This window comes from Bombina bombina, chromosome 7, assembly GCF_027579735.1.
Source record: "Bombina bombina isolate aBomBom1 chromosome 7, aBomBom1.pri, whole genome shotgun sequence".
Lineage (NCBI taxonomy): Eukaryota > Metazoa > Chordata > Amphibia > Anura > Bombinatoridae > Bombina > Bombina bombina.
The window spans coordinates 117,203,076-117,220,389 of NC_069505.1; the positions used below are offsets into that span (position 1 = coordinate 117,203,076).

The following is a 17,314-nucleotide window of genomic DNA, read 5'->3' on the forward strand; positions in this document are numbered from 1 at the left end:
GTAAAGAATATCTGGATATTTAACTAAACTGTTTTATGTTATAAGATTTACAGTAACAGAGATGCTTATTTTGACCAAAGTCTGTCATTTTTCACTTTTCTTCTCTCCCTGTCTCCTAAATTCAAAGGTACTTGCGCAGTTTCTTTAGTTGGAAACCAGGCGTGTCCTTATACAAGGATGTACCCCATAGAACACCATCAATCTGTGAATAATCAAAATCCATTGCAAATTAACATATATTTTGGACACCCTGGGTCAGCTTACAAGTGGAGCGCTAAATATTGCTTGCATGTACGATAATGTGCACTGGTATTACAAGTTTACATTAATGTGAACGTGAGCGCGCTTCTATAGGCTCCTAATGGGACCGTTCTGATGCTTTTACAGACGCATCAGAACTTCAGCGCAGTGAAGGCGGTAAGTAGCGCAATGATGGCAGCAATGTTAAATATATATGTATATGATTATATACATAGAAATGTATGTGTTAATATGTGTATATACACATATTAACACATAAATATAGATGTATATAAGCATATACATATATATTTACTGGGAACATAGTTCCCATAGACCGCAATGTAAAGGCACTTTTAAGACCCCACCTCCACCAACTTTAGTCCCAAAATACTACCTACTACAGTAATTTTATTTAAAAAAAATAAAAATGCTGCCATCTTTATTTTTAATAAAATACGCTAGACTGTATTTTGGGCACATGTATAACATTAACCAGAAATCTGATCTCTGGTTAATTTTATAATGGCTAAATGCTACTGCAAACTCGCGGTACCAATAACCAGCCACTTGTGATGACTGATTAATTATCACACGCCCGCAAATAGGCAAATTTGCCCGTTTGCGGGCGTGCGATAATTTAGTGCTCTTAGTATTTAGACTGTCTACAGCAACACATTTGCTGTAGCTAAAATCAACTTTTTATTCCTTGTAAACATTTTTGTGTCATAAGCATAACTAGCAGGGGTGTATTCACTAGTGGGGCCACAACTCCAAGGGTCCACTTTGGGAAACTATACATATACAGACAGCTAAAAACTTGTGCCAATGTTATAGCGAGAGTTGAAATAAATACTACTAGGAATACTGCTAGAAATCTACAGTCACATAAGGGAAGCCCTATTATAAAACATTACTAAAACGTATTGTCATCAAGAACAAAGTATTTCCGTCACATCTTTTGCAGCCAGGTTACAGATACATGTTCTTGGGAAACACATGACATACATTTGTGATTGAGAATCCTGCCAGAAGTCGGTATTTGTGATCTTAAATTAAGCGAAAACAAATCAGAAAGTATTTTTTATACTTCCTAGATGATACTACCTTAAATAAACAAATGAATGCTCACTGATATTGCAGTAAATATGAGCAAGTGGTCTAGCAATGGAGTACACTGTGTATAACACTGCAATATACTATACCACGGCACTGGATCAGCCGTAACTACTACACATTGCAGGTCTTCTTTTATGGAAGTGGACAATTCATAGGAGACTCATCAACCTAAATTTTAGGACCATAAGGCCTTTAAGTATTTTATCCCCCCAAACACACACCCTTACACAAAACTCATGGTTCAGTGAGGCTATAGTGAAACACTTTGCTGTGATTCCAAACTACTCCTTTGTGTCCCAGCTTTTACAACACACATAACACCCTTACAAAGATGATTTTTGGAAAGAGCTCACTTCTCTCCAACAAGCTTGTTCCTGTTCTCTTGGGAGGATTCAGCTAATGTTTCTATGAGTATATACAGGTTTCTCACACGTGCAAGCAAGATAAAACCCATAGATATTGTAAATAAGTAAATAAATAGCTGATAATGTCACTTTTTTTTTTTTTTAAATACTTTTTATTAAAGTTTCGTAGAAGGCAAACATACAAAATGTCATTGGAAAAAGTACAAATACAGTGTATAGTTACATTGCATGACATAACATAAACTTGAAATACACAACAATTGCCTTTAAGACTTTAGACCTACTGAACATTTTAACGGGCCACTCTAGGGCCTTATAATGATGTATTGTGGGTATGGTTATAGCAGGTAAATTTAAGTAAATTGGGATCACTCTTGGATCCGAGATGAGAAATCTTGTTTTACTCTTTTAATTTTTTATGATTAACAAAAAGGAAATGTCAATCAATCCTGCAAAGCTGGGGGGGAAACATATGGTCATTGTCGCATTGCACTGCAGGATATATGGATATGAAATGAAGTCAAGGTGCGGTACAAGCAAGATACACCGCTCAGATAACCCTCCTAAGTTAGGAAGTATGTTATTTGAAAATGGGAGGGGGGGGGGAGGTGATCATTGTAAAGTAATAGGTTATTGGTATGTTGGGTGTACGCTAGGTCAAAGGAGCACTTAAATCTAGGGAGCCAAAGGTTCTATGATTGCACATTTGGCGAAATTTGTAGGGCTTATCCAAGATATAGTGCATGAAAAGGGCATAAGTGATGAGAGTAATGATGCAGGACCTGCCTGCCCAAAAAGCACTGCATTGAGCTGCAAGGTCTCGCTACACCTCAGGTTATAACATCTTAGCAATTGGTAATATATTTATAAGCTAAGTAGGCAAGAGTATTAGTCAGTGGGTTGTACCCTCTTTCATAGATATGCCAGTTGGGATGAATTAGCTAATATAATGAGAACCACAGTTTGTCCCTGGATACACTATGTAGGTAACAAATAAAGTTTGGTAAGTCTAGGCAACAAACGTCATCATAAATAGAAGGTCTACAAGCGGAAGCAAAAAATGGGCTATGTGGGTTACGCTAGAACCATTAAAACATAAAACATACCTATCTATAAAAGGCTGCTGATAAGGTAGTAGGAGGTCCTACTTGGAGTAACGCGGGAGCAAATGACACACTGTGAAGAGAATAAATGCCAATATCGGGGGAACACCATGACAATAAAGGAATATATCTATTAAACATAATGGAACACCTATATTTCTAGACAGTAATTATGGAGGCGCAGCCTCGGCCGCTGACTACGCCTGTACCACCAAGGTAAATAGAATAAAACAATGCAAACAGTTGTACGTATATACGGGTGTCCATCACTAGAAATAAAATCAAACATTTAATATATAAAGAAAAGGAGTTCCAGTGAAGTAAAAAAAAAAAAAAAAAAAAAAAAAAAAATACAACCCTCCAAACGTAAACACACAGTTGCATCATGACAAAACGTAGAACTCCAAATTATTAAGTGACCAAGGAGGCCCTAGGTATTTTATCAAATAGAACTCAGATAGACATACAGGATGCGATATAAAACAGCATATACTGAGCCTTGCAGGCAGGGTAGGGGGAGAACAGTAAGCATCTCCTGCATAATCTATACCACCCCAGCCCTAAAGTAATTAACTAACGGCTAGATTTAGAGTTTTGTCGGTAAGGACCCGCGTAGCTAACGCCGGCTTTTTTCTGGCCGCACCATAAAAATAACTCTGGTATTGAGAGTCCACATAAAGGCTGCGTTAGGCTCCAAAAAAGGAGCGTAGAGCATATTTAACGCAGCTTCAACTCTCGATACCAGAGTTGCTTACGCAAGCGGCCAGCCTCAAAAACGTGCTCGTGCACGATTCCCCCTAGGAAACAATGGAGCTGTTTGAGCTGAAAAAAAACCTAACACCTGCAAAAAAGCTGCGTTCAGCTCCTTACGCAGCCCCATTGTTTGCTATGCGGAAACACTTCCTACGTCTGAACCTAACACTCTAACATGTACCCCGAGTCTAAACACCCCTAACCTTACACTTATTAACCCCTATTCTGCCGCCCCCGCTATCGCTGACCCCTGCATATTATTATTAACCCCTAATCTTCCGCTCCGTAAACCGCCGCTACTTACATTATCCCTATGTACCCCTAATCTGCTGCCCCTAACATCGCCGACCCCTATATTATATTTATTAACCCCTAATCTGCCCCCCACAACGTCGCCTCCACCTGCCTACACTTATTAACCCCTAATCTGCAGAGCGGACCTGAGCGCTACTATAATAAAGTTATTAACCCCTAATCCGCCTCACTAACCCTATAATAAATAGTATTAACCCCTAATCTGCCCTCCCTAACATCGCCGACACCTAACTTCAATTATTAACCCCTAATCTGCCGACTTGAGCTCACCGCTATTCTAATAAATGTATTAACCCCTAAAGCTAAGTCTAACCCTAACACTAACACCCCCCTAACTTAAATATAATTTAAATCTAACGAAATAAATTAACTCTTATTAAATAAAGTATTCCTATTTAAAGCTAAATACTTACCTGTAAAATAAATCCTAATATAGCTACACTATAAATTGTAATTATATTATAGCTATTTTAGGATTAATATTTATTTTACAGGTAACTTTGTATTTATTTTAACCAGGTACAATAGCTATTAAATAGTTAAGAACTATTTAATAGCTAAAATAGTTAAAATAATTACAAATTTACCTGTAAAATAAATCCTAACCTAAGTTACAATTAAACCTAACACTACACTATCAATAAATTAATTAAATAAACAACCTACAATTAACCTAACACTACACTATCAATAAATTAATTAAATACAATTCCTACAAATAAATACAATTAAATAAACTAGCTAAAGTACAAAAAATAAAAAAGAACTAAGTTACAAAAAATAAAAAAATATTTACAAACATAAGAAAAATATTACAACAATTTTAAACTAATTACACCTACTCTAAGCCCCCTAATAAAATAACAAAGCCCCCCAAAATAAAAAAATGCCCTACCCTATTCTAAATTACTAAAGTTCAAAGCTCTTTTACCTTACCAGCCCTGAACAGGGCCCTTTGCGGGGCATGCCCCAAGAAGTTCAGCTCTTTTGCATGTAAAAAAAAAAACATACAATACCCCCCCCCCAACATTACAACCCACCACCCACATACCCCTAATCTAACCCAAACCCCCCTTAAATAAACCTAACACTAAGCCCCTGAAGATCTTCCTACCTTGTCTTCACCTCACCGGGTTCACTGATCTGTCCAGAAGAGCTCCTCCGATGTCCTGATCCAAGCCCAAGCGGGGGGCTGAAGAGGTCCATGATCCGGCTGAAGTCTTCATCCAAGCGGGAGCTGAAGAGGTCCATGATCCGGCTGAAGTCTTCATCCAAGCGGGGCAAGAAGAGGTCTTCCATCCGATTGAAGTCTTCATCCAAGCGGCATCCATCCGGAGCGGAGCGGCAGCATCCTGAAGACCTCCGACGCGGAACATCCATCCTGGCCGACGACTGAACGACGAATGACGGTTCCTTTAAATGACGTCATCCAAGATGGCGTCCCTCGAATTCCGATTGGCTGATAGGATTCTATCAGCCAATCGGAATTAAGGTAGGAATATTCTAATTGGCTGATGGAATCAGCCAATCAGAATCAAGATCAATCCGATTGGCTGATCCAATCAGCCAATCAGATTGAGCTCGCATTCTATTGGCTGATATGTTTGTAAATATTTTTTTATTTTTTGTAACTTAGTTCTTTTTTATTTTTTGTACTTTAGCTAGTTTATTTAATTGTATTTATTTGTAGGAATTGTATTTAATTAATTTATTGATAGTGTAGTGTTAGGTTAATTGTAGGTAATTGTAGGTAGTTTATTTAATTTATTTATTGATAGTGTAGTGTTAGGTTTAATTGTAACTTAGGTTAGGATTTATTTTACAGGTAATTTTGTAATTATTTTAACTATTTTAGCTATTAAATAGTTCTTAACTATTTAATAGCTATTGTACCTGGTTAAAATAAATACAAAGTTACCTGTAAAATAAATATAAATCCTAAAATAGCTATAATATAATTATAATTTATGTTGTAGCTATATTAGGGTTTATTTTACAGGTAAGTATTTAGCTTTAAATAGGAATAATTTATTTAATAAGAGTTAATTTATTTCGTTAGATTTAAATTATATTTAATTTAGGGGGGTGTTAGTGTTAGGGTTAGACTTAGCTTTAGGGGTTAATACATTTATTAGAATAGCGGTGAGCTCCAGTCGGCAGATTAGGGGTTAATGTTTGAAGTTAGGTGTCGGCGATGTTAGGGAGGGCAGATTAGGAGTTAAAACTATTTATTATAGGGTTAGTGAGGCGGATTAGGGGTTAATAACTTTATAATAATAGCGGTGCGGTCCGCTTGGCAGATTAGGGGTTAATAAGTGTAGGCAGGTGGCGGCGACGTTGTGGGGGGGGCAGATTAGGGGTTAATAAATATAATATAGGGGTCGGCGGTGTTAGGGGCAGCAGATTAGGGGTACATAGCTATAATGTAGGTGGCGGCGCTTTGCGGTCGGCAGATTAGGGGTTAATAGGTGTAGGTAGCTGGCGGCGACGTTGTGGGGGGCAGGTTAGGGGTTAATAAATATAATACAGGGGTCGGCGGTGTTAGGGGCAGCAGATTAGGGGTACATAAGGATAACGTTGGTGGCGGTCGGCAGATTAGGGGTTAAAAAAATTTAATCGAGTGGCGGCGATGTGGGGGGACCTCGGTTTAGGGGTACATAGGTAGTTTATGGGTGTTAGTGTACTTTAGAGCACAGTAGTTAAGAGCTTTATAAACCGACGTTAGCCCAGAAAGCTCTTAACTACTGACTTTTTTCCTGCGGCTGGAGTTTTGTCGTTAGATGTCTAACGCTCACTTCAGACACGACTCTAAATACCGGAGTTAGAAAAATCCCATTGAAAAGATAGGATACGCAATTGACGTAAGGGGATCTGCGGTATGGAAAAGTCGCGGCTGAAAAGTGAGCGTTAGACCCTTTTTTGAGTGACTCCAAATACCGGAGGTAGCCTAAAACCAGCGTTAGGAGCCTCTAACGCTGGTTTTCACGGATAACGCCAAACTCTAAATCTAGGCCTAAGATAGCAGAGAGTTGAGCTAGGAACAGTTAGACTGTGTAACAGTATAGGTTAGGACATTCTAGTGTAAATCTTTGCTGGCACTGTAGTAGTATAAATCGATATTTCCACCTCCTTGTGGTGTATGGATTGGAAGCATCAGATCAAGCTAAGCTGTAAATATATACATAATATATACATTCTAAAGGGGATGGAGCAGTGCATGCTTAATCCAACAAATACAGAAACACGATGTGAGGTTTAAATATAACAAAATAACAGTACATTGAGATTGGGCGTTATAAACATACCTTTGTCATTGATTATACTGCAAGGAAACATAGTAAAGAAAACAAAAAACACCAATACAGGAAGCTTATATAAGACTAAACAGGGTGTGATGGACACTATATCTGTAATTGGAAATGCTCAGGGACACATCATATATATTTATAGGGGTAAGCCCACCGCACCAATCCTGAAGAACATTATGGAATATGCTAAAAGGAATTAAACTGTCCTGTGGTACCATAATGCACATTAGTTTGCAACCATGACAGGCATTCAAAATACAGTGTCCACAGAAATTAGTCAATATGAATAGAGGGCAATATCTGGAGCAAGAGTTAAATCTATTGCATGATCCTCCAAAACTGTTATACACAGAACACTTTATTATGCAAGTTATGAGCCATATCAAGAATCCAGAAGGTTTTACCGGCCCATAAAGAAAGTTTGCAACCTCATTTTAGCCAACTCCACAGCGGCTCTTTTTCCCCTCAAACTCTTGCTTCAAACTGATAAATATGGTACTCAGCAGGCTATCACAGTCCAGAACCAGCAAACTTGCCTCTGGCTGTTGCTGGGATTGATAATGCGGGCTGTATATCTTGGGCCCACGCAAAGGAACACTCCGACTCTCCTCAGATGCGGGTACAGGACTGGCGCCTCCCGCTGCAGGATCCTCCACGGGTAGGCCAGAGTATGCGGCATGGAACCGGATCAATTCAATGCTGCAAATGTCCCAGGGCTCGCAGACAGTCTCCCCCGGAATGTAAGGCGCCTGCATCACATCGTCATACCTCAGGGCAAGCTCCGATGTCGCACTAGGATATAAGGGAGACCCGAGGGAGCAGAGGCTCTCAAAAGCAAGTGGGAAGCAGAGATTGCGCTGAGTCGCTTTCTTCCAGCTGTGAGCTCGAATTTCCTTGTGCGGCTCAGTAATGTAAAGCAGAGCCTCCACCCTAGTTTTATAGGTGTCGGCATTTATGCTCTGAATGGTACCTTTCTTTTCACATATTTCTTGTCCGTGAGCCACCAGAGTAGGGGTAACATACTTAGAGGCTATTGTAGTAAAAACCTTGGGTAGCTGAGTCTCTAGGAGCCGGTGGGTGGCCTCAATACAGCCCAGAGCTATTAACTCCCAGTCCTCCGTTTCCGCCATTTTATATGGATAGATGTGCCTTGTTTACTTTGTCCTGTAGGGAAGCCAACAAAACGGCTAATGCTATTTCCTCTGAGGTTGTACTGGCAGGCCAGTTCAGCAAGCTAGATGCAAATAGTAGCAGTCATGCAACTCGTATAAGCAGCCTTACCCCCAACGCTACAAAGTATTCAGTAGCTACGCCATTAGACTGTGCCTCCAGGGCCACGCTGCAAATCTCAAAGCAGGGCTAAATTAGGTATATAGGCGCCTAGGCTGAAATAGTAGGGTGCTTCATGAAGGAGGCATGCAGATGTGTTCAATCATGCTGGAATATCATACAGTGGATCATGGTTTAACTCCAAAGTGTAGAATTTAGAGTCAGAGCTCTCACAACATGCGACCAGCCATGTAGGTAGTTGGTTCCGCCCCCCTGATAATGTCACCTTTAACTTAGGGGCTTCCAAATGTACCTTTCTGATTATGTTTATGTTTTAATTAGACAGACAGATAGATAGAGAGGTAGACTGACAAAAAGAGACAGACTGACAGAAAGGTAGACATTATAGACAGAGAGACTGACAGACTCCTACATAGACAGATAAACAAAGAGATTAGGTTCAGTTACTTGGGTTAAACCACAAGATGATGAGTTGGTGTATACTGGCTTAAATTAAACCTGCAATAGAAATACTATTCTAGCTTAATCACTCTCTTTTTGCATCTAACAGTATCACAAACATACAATGACAGCCCACACACATCCTCACTTGCAGAGTCATAGCTGATTGGTTACTCACACACAGCTGGCAATGTATGAGGTATTCCAGCCACACCATTATCAGCAGTGATAGGGATGTGCTGGAGTCATTTACACTATGATGTCAGTGCAATGTCAGTAAACACATTCAACAGTCCAGACAATTTTCATTATAATAACTTATTGTTTATAGAGAACCTTTTATCATGCTCTCTCTATAAAAATGATACGTAGATCAAAAAGTGCTTGTGAATTGTTTTGCCAATAAAAAACTTTTTGGTTATGAGATTTAAAAGTTAAAAACACTAAAGTCAGTATACAAGAGATATCGCTTGTCATAATAGTTGATTAGTGAACACTTATTGTGCAGCAAATATTCCGCTTGCTGGAACCAGCAAGAACTAACCATGAATTAATTATTTTTTAGACTACTCCTATATAGTAAAGTGTTTCAATGCATTACTTTGTGTTTGTTGTTATTACCTTTAAAATAACGTGATACTTTTTTTTTTTTTTTATATGATAGCTGCTTTTCTTTGCTAAATTTAATTCCTTTTCATGGGAGCATACTGAGATAGGCTCAAATGCATGCAAGTGCCAATCACTATATATCAGCAGTGTTTGCGGAAATGTTTGTAAGTACCTCAGTATGCTCTCAAGGAAAGAGGCTAAGGGGCCTATTTAACAAAGGTCTGTCAGACCTGCAGATTCGCGGCCAATCGGCCGCCAGCAGGGGGGTGTCAATCAACCTGATCGTACTCGATTGGGTTGAATTGCGGCAATGTCTGTCCGCTTGCTCAGAAGGCTCGCCAGAAACACGGGTCTTCAAGCTCCGTACGGAGCTTGATAGATATGCCCCTATGTTTCAACTAAGGAGACCAGAAAGAGGTATATATGTTAAAAGAAGTCAATTCTAAAGCTTTTCTAAATTGTACCAGAACCATGAAAGTTAATGTTTGACTTAAAGGGCCAGTAAACCTAGGAAATAATGTTATATAATTCTGCACTATGTGCAGAATTATATAACATTAGCTTAGCTCCAGATTTAAAAAGTGAATAGTTAAAAAGATATCACTCAAAGAAAACAGAACACCGCTCTTGGCTCTACTGAGCGAGTCTGTTTTCTTCTGCTAAGCACATCACGGGCACGCTGTCTATTCACAGCGCGCCCAATCGCACTACTAAAATCGCTCCCGCTCTGGTCTGGTAGCGGGAGCGAGCTACATCGATTTTAATAGCGCGATTGGGCCGGCTGTGATTAGCAGAAGAAAACAGACTCGCTCAGTAGAGCCAAGAGCGGTGTTCTGTTTTCTTTGTGTGATATCTTTTTTTAAATCTGGAGCTAAGCTAATGTTATATAATTATGCACTATGTGCAGAATTATATAACATTATTTCCTAGGTTTACTGGCCCTTTAAATTTCCCCATTAAAATATAAAGCAATTAACAAAACATTTGTATGGTGGGTTGCTGATGGTTTCTTGGACCCTGTAGCAATACACTGCATCCCTCTCTGGCAGCAACAGGGTTAATTAAGTGTTAAAGGGACATGAAACCCAATTTTAAAAAACTTTCCAATTGACCTATTTGCTTTGCATTGTTAAACTACTGGGAGCTAGCAGAACACATCAGGTTCGCCAATAACAATAGGCATATAGGTGCACTTATCAATCAGCAGCAAGATCACAAAAGTGCATTGCTGCTCCTGAGCTTACTTAGGTATGCTTTTCAACTAAATGATATCAAGAGAACAAAGTTAATTATATCAAAGAAAGCTGCTTAAAATGGTATGCTTTAGCTGAATCACAAAATATGTTTTTTGGTTTCATGTCTTGTTAAGGACCCGGCATTGTATAGCTAAATATTTTGCATCTTTTACAGTGAACGAAAATAGGGTTAACATTGCTACTGTCAAATGATTTGTTTCAATATATTCCAGCTGCTGTTAATTGCCATAGGTTTACGCTATCAGCACGCTATGTACAGCAGCATGAGGGGCAATGTATTACCGCGATGCAGCACACAATAGCTCCTATTATCGAGGTAATGAGAACGCTACTGTCACGGTCTTATAGCAAAGATACAGCATCCACATTGTTTTGTGTTTGAACTAATACGCCACTGACCTCTTCAAAGTAATTTAAACCTTTCCGCCTTCTCTTATTCAAGTCATTTTCTTCCAATTTCTTTTCAACCTAAAAAGCAACATAAAGAACAATCTATTAATATCTCTTATAGGGTTAATCAATCCTCAGATTGCACAGAAAAAAAGTTTGTAGTACAGATTATTTATTACATATGTTATAATTATCTAAACATATAACACAAAAAAACAAAAACATTTCAACAGCCTATTCCCGTAACGACTGACATACCCTGTATGTTGCACAGTCGTTAAAGGGACAGTCTACACCAGAATTGTTATATATATATATATATATATATATATATATAAATATATATATATACACATACATACATATATACACACTTTTTACCTCTGTGATTTCTTGTATCTAAGCTTCTGCAGACTGCCCCCTGATCACATGGCTATTTATTTATTATCTATTGACTTGCATTTTAGCCAATTAGTGATGTGTCCTGCATAACTTCACAGGAGGGAGCACAATGGTATCTATATGGCCCACATGACCTAGCCTTGTCTTGTGAAAAGCTAATAAAAAAAGCATGTGATAAGAGGCAGTCTGTAGTGGCTTGCAAACAGGCAGAAATTTAGGGGTTTAAAGGCTATAAAGTTTATTAACATAACAATGTTGGTTGTGCAAAGCTGGGGAATGGGTAGTAAAGGTGTTATCTATCTTTTTAAACAATACCAATTTTAGTGTAGACTGTCCCTTTAGATGAACCATCATAATTTCTTGCTTCCAGCTGAGGTTTAGCTATAATTAAAAAATATGTGTGTGATAGATAGATAGATAGATAGATGGATGGATAGAGATAGAAATCTCTATAAAGCACATAGCAAAGTTGTCTCATTTGTGAGTTTATTTCGCAATAACATGAGAGATTATGTTAAGATCTGATAGTGTCATTATATATTTGCTCCATTTTCTTGTAATTTAAGTCTGAAAATTGAAAGTTTTTCCAATTCTGAGGACTAGAATTACACACTGCAGCCTTCACAAGCTTTACCTACTACAGATCTGCCCCTAATTGGCACCCGCAGAGGTGATAATATAGGATACCGCAAAACAGTGCAATTTTGCTAACAAAATGACAATGATAAATTGCAATGAAGGAATTTGACCACGTAAAAACAGCTGCAGCAAACTATTAGTATTAAGACAATTCTTACTCTTTGGGGTTGATTTATCAAACTAAGGCGGACAGGGACGGACTGAATTCCGCTGGCGGAATTCATCATTGCACAAGAAAGCAGTTTTGCGCTCTTGTGCAACGCCTCCCCCAGCCCGCGCACAGCCAATCATGCGTGGACAGGAGCTGTCAATCTGCCAGGTCGGATGAGACCGGGAGATTAAAATTCACCACCTAAGAGATGGCAAAGAGTTAGGGAATTGATGCCTCATAAATACGGACTGCAGGTTCTCTTGTGAGAAACTGCAGAAGTCATAGGGGTGCGAAGCTTTTGATAAATCGACCCCTTTGTATGTTAATTTACTGCAAAACTGCAGAAAACTCCTCTTGTATTTATAATGTGTTTTATGCCCCTTTAATTAAACAAATGTTTTCTGGCTAAAAAATACAATGTTTTTTTGAAATATGTCGTGTGCATTTAACAGAAGGTAAAACAGTGATTTTTGACATTGTAATAACATTACATCATGTATCTGCCATTGTTCACTGCCTTGTATGGTGATAGAAATCCTGTTTTGTTACTATGGAAATCAATAGAAACATTACAATTACATAGCTCATATTTGTCTTGGCTGTAAATGAGATCAAGATGTAAGATTAATCAGATCCGGGTATCCTGTCTGCACGTCCCTTCTCGTCCTGACAAATGACTTTTATTGATATTTTATCATCGCTCTAATAAGGTGAAAAGTGAATGTGAGAGACGAGCTGTATCTGTAGTATTTATTTACGGAAGATGTTGGTTGTTATTACTTGAGCTGTAACACTATATCTATCTAAAGATATGTTCCTGGCGGCTCGTGTTGCTATTGTAATATCATCATATATACTTTAACGATAGCAACCAAAAATCAGCACATTTCTTTTTACTGATTAGGGTGTAACAGCATTAAAAGGGAGAGTCTACTGAAAATTATTATTGTTTAAAAAGATAGATAATCCCTTTATTACCCATTACCCGTTTTGTATAAACCACTGGTATATTAATATGCAATTCACCTTTATCTAACCCTCTGCAGATTGCCCCTTACCTCAGTGCTTTTTTGCTTTTTAGAATCTTGCATCTCAGCCAATTCTAGCTGTTTCTTGTATAACCATTATTATTCTCCACAGGAGTGAGCACAATGTTATCTATATGGAACACATGAACTATCATTGTCTGCAAGACTGTAAAATGCTTTAGATATAAAAAAAAAAAAAAAAGATCTGAGATGAGGAGCAGCCTGCAGGGGCTTAGACACAGGGAAACATAGAGGTTATAAAGTATATTAATATAACAATGCTGGTTATGCAAAGCTGGAGAATGGGTAGCAAAGGTGTTATTTCTCTTTTTAATAAATAAAAAATCAAGTAGACTGTCCCTTTAAGTTAGTTTAAAGGGACACATAGATGTAAAAATGACGTTTTCACTTGTTACTGCATTACTGACCCCGGCTAACTATGAGGTTGATCACAATCCTTTAGGTATAAGAAGATAAGCAAAATGTGGTTGTTTTTTTTTAAAAGGTGCAGTAAAGTCAAAATTAAAGTTTTATAATACAAACCATAAAACAACTTTGCAATTTAGAAGCATACCTAGGTAGCCTAAGGAGCACCAATGCACTAGTGGGATCTAGCTGGTGATTGGTGGCTGCACATACATTTCTCTTGCCATTGGCTCATCTGATGTGTTCAGCTAGTTCACAGTAGTGCATTGCTGCTCCTGAACTATCCTAAGTTTACTCTTCAACAAAGATTACCAAGAGAACAAAACACATTTGATGCTAGAAGTTGTTGTATGCTGTATCTACATCATTCTGACTTTAAAGTCTCTTTATTGCCATTTTTATTATAAGGGGTTACGTTTCTGAATGCCTTCTGTAGTGAGACGTAGTAATAGCGCATCTTGCCGCTGTTGGACAGACCTATGCCTTTACAAACCTGAAACCTCTTAAAGGGACATTAAACACTAAAATAATGCTAGATAGAACGATGCATTCAAAGAAAAGATTAGTCTGAGAATAACATGTAGATGTATTTATTAAAGTTTCATAAGCTGTTTAAATATTGACAAAATAAGTGTAAAGTTTTACGGCTAGATTTAGAGTTTTGTCGGTAACGACCCGCGTAGCTAACGCTGGCTTTTTTCTGGCCGCACCTTTAAAATAACTCTGGTATTGAGAGTCCACAGAATGGCTGCGTTAGGCTCCAAAAAAGGAGCGTATAGCATATTTAACGCAACTTCAACTCTCGATACCAGAGTTGCTTACGGACGCGGCCAGCCTCAAAAAACGTGCATGTGCACGATTCCCCCATAGGAAACAATGGGGATGTTTGAGCTGAAAAAAAACCTAACACCTGCAAAAAAGCCGCGTTCAGCTCCTAACGCAGCACCATTGTTTCCTATGGGGAAACACATCCTAAGTCTGCACCTAACACCCTAACATGTACCCCGAGTCTAAACACCCCTAACCTTACACTTATTAACCCCTATTCTGCCGCCCCCGCTATCGCTGACCCCTGTATATTATTTTTAACCCCTAATCTGCCGCTCCGTAAACCGCCGCTACTTACATTATCCCTATGTACCCCTAATCTGCTGCCCCTAACACCGCCAACCCCTATATTATATTTATTAACCCCTAATCTGCCCCCCACAACGTCGCCTCCACCTGCCTACACTTATTAACCCCTAATCTGCCAACCGGACCTGAGCGCTACTATAATAAAGTTATTAACCCCTAATCCACCTCACTAACCCTATAATAAATAGTATTAACCCCTAATCTTCCCTCCCTAACATCGCCGACACCTAACTTCAATTGTTAACCCCTAATCTGCCGACTGGAGCTCACCGCTATTCTAATAAATGTATTAACCCCTAAAGCTAAGTCTAACCCTAACACTAACACCCCCCTAAGTAAAAAATATTTTTCATCTAACGAAATTAATTACCTCTTATTAAATAAATTATTCCTATTTAAAGCTAAATACTTACCTGTAAAATAAATCCTAATATAGCTACAATATAAATTATAATTATATTATAGCTATTTTAGGATTTATATTTATTTTACAGGTAACTTTGTAATTATTTTAACCAGGTACAATAGCTATTAAATAGTTAAGAACTATTTAATAGCTAAAATAGTTAAAATAATTACAAATTTACCTGTAAAATAAATCCTAACCTAAGTTACAATTAAACCTAACACTACACTATCAATAAATTAATTAAATAAAATACCTATAATTATCTACAATTAAACCTAACACTACACTATCAATAAATAAATTAAATACAATTCCTACAAATAAATACAATGAAATAAACTAACTAAAGTACAAAAAATAAAAAAGAACTAAGTTACAAAAAATAAAAAAATATTTACAAACATTTGAAATATATTACAACAATTTTAAACTAATTACAACTACTCTAAGCCCCCTAATAAAATAACAAAGCCCCCCAAAATAAAAAAATGCCCTACCCTATTCTAAATTACTAAAGTTCAAAGCTCTTTTACCTTACCAGCCCTGAACAGGGCCCTTTGCGGGGCATGCCCCAAGAAGTTCAGCTCTTTTGCCTGTAAAAAAAAACATACAATACCCCCCCAACATTACAACCCACCAATCTAACCCAAACCCCCCTTAAATAAACCTAACACTAAGCCCCTGAAGATCTCCCTACCTTGAGTCGTCTTCACCCAGCCGAGCCAAATTCTTCATCCAAGCGGAGCAAGAAGAGGTCCTCCATCCGGTAGAAGTCTTCATCCAAGCGGGGCAGAAGAGGTCTTCCATCCGATTGAAGTCTTCATCCAAGAGGCATCTTCTATCGTCATCCATCCGGAGCGGAGCGGCAGCATCCTGAAGACCTCCGACGCGGAACATCCATCCTGGCCGACGACTGAACGACGAATGACGGTTCCTTTAAATGACGTCATCCAAGATGGCGTCCCTCGAATTCCGATTGGCTGATAGGATTCTATCAGCCAATCGGAATTAAGGTAGGAAAAATCTGATTGGCTGATTGAATCAGCCAATCAGATTGAGCTCGCATTCTATTGGCTGATCGGAACAGCCAATAGAATGCGAGCTCAATCTGATTGGCTGATTGGATCAGCCAATCGGATTGAACTTGATTCTGATTGGCTGATTCCATCAGCCAATCAGAATATTCCTACCTTAATTCCGATAGGATTCTATCAGCCAATCGGAATTCGAGGGACGCCATCTTGGATGACGTCATTTAAAGGAACCGTCATTCGTCGTTCAGTCGTCGGCCAGGATGGATGTTCCGCGTCGGAGGTCTTCAGGATGCTGCCGCTCCGCTCCGGATGGATGACGATAGAAGATGCCTCTTAGATGAAGACTTCAATCGGATGGAAGACCTCTTCTGCCCCGCTTGGATGAAGACTTCTACCGGATGGAGGACCTCTTCTTGCTCCGCTTGGATGAAGAATTTGGCTCGGCTGGGTGAAGACGACTCAAGGTAGGGAGATCTTCAGGGGCTTAGTGTTAGGTTTATTTAAGGGGGTTTGGGTTAGATAAGGGGTATGTGGGTGGTGGGTTGTAATGTTGGGGGGGGGGGGTATTGTATGTTTTTTTTTTACAGGCAAAAGAGCTGAACTTCTTGGGGCATGCCCCGCAAAGGGCCCTGTTCAGGGCTGGTAAGGTAAAAGAGCTTTGAACTTTAGTAATTTAGAATAGGGTAGGGCATTTTTTTATTTTGGGGGGCTTTGTTATTTTATTAGGGGGCTTAGAGTAGGTGTAATTAGTTTAAAATTGTTGTAATATATTTCTAATGTTTGTAAATATTTTTATTTTTTGTACTTTAGTTAGTTTATTTCATTGTATTTATTTGTAGGAATTGTATTTAATTTATTTATTGATAGTGTAGTGTTAGGTTTAATTGTAACTTAGGTTA

At 38.6% G+C, this 17,314-nt stretch overlaps 1 protein-coding gene across 1 annotated transcript in view; it reads right to left on the bottom strand.

The window, feature by feature from the left end:
• MICAL2 (microtubule associated monooxygenase, calponin and LIM domain containing 2) overlaps window positions 1-17,314 on the bottom strand; it is a 529,879-nt gene that overhangs the window by 293,567 nt on the left and 218,998 nt on the right. Inside the window, exon 15 of the mRNA XM_053689298.1 lies at window positions 11,199-11,267. Coding sequence (XP_053545273.1) covers window positions 11,199-11,267 — 69 coding nt within the window. The remainder of the gene's footprint in view (window positions 1-11,198; window positions 11,268-17,314) is intronic.